The sequence below is a fragment of the Nyctereutes procyonoides genome, unplaced genomic scaffold, assembly GCF_905146905.1.
Source record: "Nyctereutes procyonoides isolate TBG_1078 unplaced genomic scaffold, NYPRO_anot_genome, whole genome shotgun sequence".
Taxonomy (NCBI): domain Eukaryota; kingdom Metazoa; phylum Chordata; class Mammalia; order Carnivora; family Canidae; genus Nyctereutes; species Nyctereutes procyonoides.
In genome coordinates, this window is record NW_026575159.1 from 33560868 (window position 1) to 33568121 (window position 7254).

At 53.0% G+C, this 7254-nt stretch overlaps 1 protein-coding gene across 1 annotated transcript in view; it reads left to right on the plus strand.

Annotated features, from left to right (window-relative positions):
- CUNH8orf33 (chromosome unknown C8orf33 homolog) overlaps positions 1 to 6805 on the plus strand; it is a 21654-nt gene extending 14849 nt beyond the window's left edge. Inside the window, exons 4-8 of the mRNA XM_055314053.1 lie at positions 4311 to 4927; positions 5013 to 5318; positions 5415 to 5499; positions 5592 to 5738; positions 6192 to 6805. Of these exons, the coding sequence (XP_055170028.1) occupies positions 4311 to 4927; positions 5013 to 5318; positions 5415 to 5499; positions 5592 to 5738; positions 6192 to 6331 (1295 nt within the window). The 3' untranslated portion in view covers positions 6332 to 6805. The remainder of the gene's footprint in view (positions 1 to 4310; positions 4928 to 5012; positions 5319 to 5414; positions 5500 to 5591; positions 5739 to 6191) is intronic.
- Positions 6806 to 7254: the final 449 nt, after the last annotated feature.

Here is a 7254-nt window from a genome sequence, read left to right on the forward strand (position 1 = left end):
TGGGTGGCGCAGTGGTTTGGCGCCTGCCTTTGGCTCAGGGCGTGATCCTGGAGACCCGGGATCGAGTCCCACGTCGGGCTCCCGGTGCATGGAGCCTGCTTCTCCCTCTGCCTGTGTGTCTGCCTCTCTCTCTCTCTGTGTGTGACTATCGTAAATAAATAAAAAAAAAAAAGAATAGAAATACAGTATGTCATCTCCAAGCTTGAAGAGAAACACTGAAGGGGATCTCTGGGTGGCTCAGCGGTTTAGAGCCTGCCTTCGGCCCAGGGCGTGATCCTGGAGATCCGGGATCGAGTTCCACGTTGGGCTCCCTGCAGGGACCCTGCTTCTCCTTCTGCCTGTGTCTCTGCCTCTCTCTCTGTGTGTGTCTCTTGTGAATAATAAAATCTTAAAAAAGAGAGAGAGAGAGAGAGAGAGAGAGAGAGAAACACAAAGAGAAAGAAACCCTCATCAATTCGAAGTTTGGTGAGAAATGAATTTGCATGGATGTATTTCAGAGCTCTGCAGTGTGTTCCATTAGGCTTTTTGTATATCTTGGATCCCTGGGTGGCGCAGGGGTTTGGCGCGCCTGCTTTTGGCCCAGGGAGCGATCCTGGAGAATCCCACGTCGGGCTCCTGGTGCATGGAGCCTGCTTCTCCCTCTGCCTGTGTCTCTGCCTCTCTCTCTCTCTCTCTCTTTCTGTGTGTGACTATCATAAATAAATAAAAAATTAAAAAAAGCTTTTTGTATATCTCTAATGCCACTCTGCTTAACTGCCAATCTTTACAATAAGTCTGATAATATAAAGGGATGCCCACTCTCACTACTGTTGTTTAACATAGTGCTGGAAGTCCTAGCCTCAGCAATCAGACAACAAAAAAGAAAGGGCATCCAACTTGGCAAAGAAGAAGTCAAACTCTCACTCTGCAGGTGACATGACTTTCTATGTAGAAAACCCAAAAGACTACACCAAAAAATTACAAGAACTGATATAAGAATTCAGCAAAGTCGCAGAATATAAAATCAATGCACAGAAGTCAGTCACGTTTCTTTTTTTTTTAAAGATTTTATTTATTCCTGAGAGAGAGAGAGAGAGAGAGGAGAGAGAGAGAGAGGCAGGCAGAGACACAGGCAGAAGGAGAAGCAGGCTCCATGCAGGAAGCCGGATGTGGGACTCAATCCTGGGACTCGAGGACTACACCCTGAGCCAAAGGCAGACGCTCAACCACTGAGCCACCCAGGCATCCCAGTCAGTCACATGTCTATACACTAACAATGAGGCAGAAGAAAGAGAAATCCAAGAATTGATCCCATTTATAATTGTACCCAAACCGATAAAATACCTAGGAATAAACCTAACCAAAGAGGTAAAGGATCTGTACTCTGAAAACTATAGAATACTCATGAAAGAAACTGAGGAAGACACAAAGGAATGGAAAAATATTTCATGCTCATGGATTAGAAGAACAAATATTGTTAAAATGCCTACATCCATGCAAATGTGGAAATGAACTTTAAACAGAGGTGCACTGCAGATCTCAATTCCACAAATGAGGTTAGAAAAGTTGATTATGCATATTTTATTTTATTTTTTTAAATATTTTTTTCTTTATTTATTTATGGTAGTCACAGAGAGAGAGAGAGAGAGAGAGAGAGAAGAGAGAGAGAGAGAGAGAGAGAGGCAGAGACACAGGCAGAGGGAGAAGCAGGCTCCATGCACCGGGAGCCCGACGTGGGATTTGATCCCGGGTCTCCAGGATCACGCCCTGGGCCAAAGGCAGGCGCCAAACCACTGCGCCACCCAGGGATCCCTGATTATGCATATTTTAAAAAACAAAACTGAATTTATATTACGAAAGACACAAAAATCACTTCCAGACTAAAAGTCTGAATATGAAAGGGAAAGACATAAAATTCATAACAGGGATCCCTGGGTGGCGCAGCGGTTTAGCGCCTGACTTTGGCCCAGGGTGCGATCCTGGAGACCCGGGATCGAATCCCACGTCGGGCTCCCGGTGCATGGAGCCTGCTTCTCCCTCTGCCTGTGTCTCTGCCTCTCTCTCTCTCTCTGTGACTATCATAAATAAATTAAAAAAAATTAAAATTCATAACAGAGGAGGTTATCTCTATGATCCCAGGTTAACAAAAGGCTTGTAAGACGTAAAGGGGGAAAGTAAAATATTGATACATTTAATACTGTTAAAAATAAGAATTTCTAGGGCACCTGGCTGGCTCAGTGGTTGAGCATCTGCATCTGCCTTTGGCTCAGGTCGTGACCCCAGGGTCCTGGAATCGAGTCCTGCATCGGGCTCCCCAGAGGGAGCCTGCTTCTCCCTCTGCCTGTGTCTCTGCCTCTTTCTCTGTGTCTCTCATGAATAAATAAATAAATAAAATATTTAAAAAATAAAAATAAGAATTTCTTTTCATCAGGGCGCCTGAATGGCTCAGTCTGTAAGCGCCTGCCTGTCTGCCTTCGGCTCAGGTCATGATCCCTGAGTCCTGGGGTACAGCCCAGTGTTGGGCTCCCTGCTCAGCAGGGAGTCTCCTTCTTCCTCTGCTCCCCCCTTCAGTCTTGCGCTCTCTCTCACTCTGTCAAATAAATAAAAAACAAAAACAGATGTTAAAAAAGAATTTCTTTTCATCAAAGTATACTATAATGAAAGTGAAAAAACCCTACAGTGCAGCTTTTCTGCTCAAGATATGGAGAAATACCTGAACAGAGGAGACAGACAAGAATATTCCTAGTGCATTGTTTATAATAGAAAAAGTGTAAGAAACTCAGGTGTTTATTCTTGGGTTTCCTTATACAGTGGAATATTATCATCACGTCTTCACTGAAGACAGTGAACTACAATGGCATGCTGCAACAGGGATAATCCTCATAAACTCATTGAGAAAAACAAGCTTAAGAACCCATATAGAATGATTTAATGTATGTAAAGTTCGAAACATGCAAAACTAAGCAGTATTGTTTAGAAATCCATACTTATGTTGTATACACATGCAGAAGTCCTGAAAGACATTGATAATGTTCTGTTTCTTCAACTGGATGATAGTTATGTGCATTTTTATGACTTTTACCTTGAAATATGTTTATATATACAATCTTCATTTTTTAAAATATTTAATTAATTTATTTGTTTATTATTTTATTTATTTATTTATTTATTTATTTACTTATTTGTGAGAGACAGAGAGAGAGAGGCAGAGACACAGGCAGAGGGAGAAGCAGGCTCCATGCAGGGAGCCCGATGTGGGACTTGATCCCGGGTCTCCAGGATCATGCCCTGGGCCAAAGGCAGGTGCTAAACTGCTGAGCCACACAGGGATCCATACAATTTTCATTATTGAGGACTCCATATTTGCAAATTCACCTGGTTGCTAAAATTTACTTGTAACCCTCGAAACCTATACTCATGCTTTCACAGTCACTCATGGACATGCACAGAATAATGACAATTCTGGGTCAGTACACTTACATGTTCCCAGCTGAGGTTGAGCAGGCGACACTGCTCTCATATTGTAAGCCAGTGTCCTTTTCATAGTATATTCAATGCTACACTTTTTACATTCTTGTGCTTTTTGGTGATTTTTCCATTTAAAATGGCCCTCAATGGGCGGCCCGGGTGGCTCAGCGGTTTAGCGCCACCTTCAGCCCAGGGTGTGGACCCTGGGACCCCGGGATCAGGACCTGAGCCAAAGGCAGACGCTCAAGCACTGAGTCACCCAGGCGGCCTTGTCTAAAGGTTTTTGATATTCATCCCTTCAAGAGGGGTCACAAGAGACCCTGACTCAGAACCACATGGCTACACTGTTGCTAGATTCCTGTTTCCTTGGGAACAGTACCAGATGTTTACTGTTTTCGATCAGCTCAGTTGTGTGACAACTTGTTACCCTGCAATAAATAATAGACCAACTATTTGTGATGACCAAACTGACACCCTCGAGACCTCCCAGCCCAGGCAGGCAACACGTCCCATCTGTTGCCTCAGGAAACGACACTTGGTACCCCGATTTCCCCGACCGGAATCCTCGGACAGCACTCCGGCTCCTGTCCTGTTGCAGCCCCTTTCCTCCCGAGGACGTCTACTGACGCCTGGGGCCCCAGGCTGGGAGGAGGCACCCGGTCTGTAGTGCCGGAGGGTGGGGGGCCGCCCTGGGCAGAAGGCGGGGAGGGGCAAGCCAGACCGGACGGGCTCCTGCTGCGTCCTCCCGCGGCAGTGCTCACGTCCAGGCCACCCGCAAGGGCGCAGGCTCTTCCCCCGCGTCTCGGGCATCCCTCCACGTTCCAGCCTCACCTGCCGCCCGCCCGTCTGGCCTTCGTCCCAAGACAGCCGAGGGATCTTTCAAACGCACATCCGAGTGAGACCCCAGCACTCTGCGGATCAGCGTGTGTCAAAGGCTTCCCCTCGCGCTGACAATCAAGCGGACCTCGGGCCTGCCCCGGCGCCTGCACGGCCGGAGCTCGCCCAACGCCCTGACCTGCCCCGCGGCCCCTGCCCCGCCTCCTTCCCGCTACCCAACCGGTCCCGCCAGCCTGGCGCGGGCTGCTGCCCGGGGGTCTCCGCCGAGCGCTCGCCCTCCAGTTCGGCCGCTATTCACGACGCTTCTCTGGGACGGCTTTTCCCCGCCCACCAGGCGAGCTGTCGAGCGTTCCCCTGTCTTTGCTTCCTGAGCGGTGCCTGCAACGCAGTAGGTGGCGCGAGAACACGGCCCCGGGGGCCCCTTCGCAACCTGCGCTGGGTCCCAGCGGCCGTTGCGAGGCCTGAGCCTGCAGTCCCCGCCCCCGCCCGCCCATCTCCCAGCCCCGCCCCCGCCCCCCGTAGCCCCGCCCCCGCCCCTCCCCGCCGGTCCGTGCCCCGCGGAACTCGGTGCCGCAGCCGCGTTGGCGGAGGAGGTGGTTCGGCGGGAAGCTCGGGCGTTCCGCGGCGAGAGCGGCGCATGGCGGTGAGCGGTGCCCAGTGAGCGCGGGGGCGCCGGGGTCCCGCCGCGCGCGGCCCGCCTTGACCCTGGCGCTGCCCCCTTTCTCCAGGCCCGAGACGCAGCAGCGGCCGCAAGCCTAGGCGCCGCCCGCACGCCCCGTAGCCCCCGGGCCATTGGGTCGCCGCCCGGCGCCGCGAGTCCTTCCGCCGTGAGGCCTCCCGCAGCCGGCCTCGGCTCTGGGCCCCCCGCCGGCCGTGACGCCGCCCCCGGGGGCCGCCCCGAGCAACGTGGGGGCGACGGAGCCGCCAAGAACCAGAAGAAGAAAAGCCGGAACGGGGCCCCCGTGGCGCATGGCGGCGGGAAGGCCCCAGAGGAGCCGGCCCCAGAGGAAGCGCCCCGGAGCGCGGAGGCTCAGGCACGCGCGGGCCTCGGTCGGGAAGGGCGGGCGCGCGGGGCGGGCTAGGGCGTGCGCGGCCGCCGCCTCACGGCCGCTCTCCTCGCTGTGTCGCAGGCGGAGCAGCTGGCCCGGGAGCTGGCTTGGTGCGTGGAGCAGCTGGAGCTGGGCCTCAGGACGCGGAGACCGAGTCCGAAACAGAGTGAGGGGCCCTTCGGGGCGTGGGTGCTGCGGGGGCCGCGGGGGCCGTCAGCGGGATGGAGGCGGTTACTAGGCCTCTCTTGCTGCGGGCAGGAGAGCAGGCCGCTGGGGCGATCCGGAGCCTGCGCAGCGACAGCACCCCCCTGCCGCGGAAGAGGCAGCTGATGCGCTCCTTGTTCGGGGACTACAGGGCTCGCATGGAGGCCGAGCGGCGCGACGCCCTGCGGGCTCTCAGGGCAGGTGAGGAAGCCGGTGGTCCCAGGCGGCGCGGAGGAAGGGCCTAGGGGGTGACAGGACCGGAGGAACCCAGAGTGACAGGGCTGGGTCGGCTCAGAGGCCTGAGGGCTCAGGGAGAGAAAAGGCTGGGGCCCTGCGAGAGAGGGGGAGGGGGAGGGAGAGATGGGGGAGGGGCGGTGAGAGAAGCTGGAGCACCCTCCTACTGACTATGCGCCAGGGGAGGGAGGTTGGGTCTCCTGACGCTGAGACCGTGACTGAGCCCACATGGAGTCGGAAGCTTAACTGAGCCACTCAGGGTGCCGGTCTTAGTGATTCTGGGTGGGGTTTGATGCCAACACCTACCCTCAGATTTTGAGGAATGAATCCGTTGATTTGCCCCAAGAGATTCGAGGTGAATGGCCAGGGTAATGTTAGCGGTTACTACTCTGTTCCGACACTTTGTCCCCTCCCCCACAGCGGCCCGCACGGCGCAGGTGCAGCCTGTAGGTGAGGCCACCAGAAAGAAGAGCGGAAGGGTCTGCAGGCCTCGCCAGGCAGGTGTAGCCAAGGCCACCCAGGATACCCCTGATGAAGAGTTCAGGTTCAATTTCTTTTAGCCTGACTTCCATGCTGGAACACTTCCCCTGCCTGGGTGGTGTGGGGGTTTGTCTTGTGTGGAGCCTCTCCGGGAATGCTCTGCTGGACAGACGTGAGGTTAGTCCGTCCATGGCTGCCCAGTGGATCTGGTGCCATGGCTGTGGGACGGATGTGGAACCAGCCTATCGGGTACTGTCAGATAAGCACAAGACCGTTTGTAAGTTTTCAGATGAAATGTCCATCCCGCGACAAGAAGGATGTCTGTTTAGGAAATTTCTACAATAAACTGAAGTGAGTGTTCAGCATATTGTAGAAAGAATGTTGCACTTCATCTTTAGGCTGAGGTTAGGCAGCTGTTTGTAGTAAGGACCACGGAGGAAGCTATAGAACTGTACACTGGTGCTCACTTATAAAAGAACTTTGTGTCAAATGGTGTAGTGCTTTATATCATAATATCATGTTGCTCTAATAAAACTATTTTTTGTAAAAATGGATCAGTGAATTCATGTGCTAACGTCTGTTAAATAAATACAGAAGAGGCAGGTGTCTGGGCTGGCTGGGTTCTAGGCTCACTAGGGTGCTTGATCCTTTGTTTTACCTTCATTCCTGAGCATGTGTCCTCCCTAGGGAGCCAGTGTAGCTCCCAGAAGGCCAGGCTTTCTTCTTCGGAGCAGAGAGCTTCTTGTCCTAATAATCCTGGCGGAAGACCTGAGTTGACCCTCAGTAGATGACCTCTCTGGACCTTGGCTGCTGCAGGAGATACTCCCAGGACTTCCTTTGCTTGGAATCAGGTGGCCTTTTCCCCCTCTGCAATTGTGGTGCTGTCTTTGCTCGTGTCTCCCAAGCTTGCATCCCAGCCTGCCTGCTCAGCATTTCTACTTTGACGTTTCATGAGCATTTCAAACTTGACGTGTCCAAAACATTTGATTGGTCCCTAAATCTT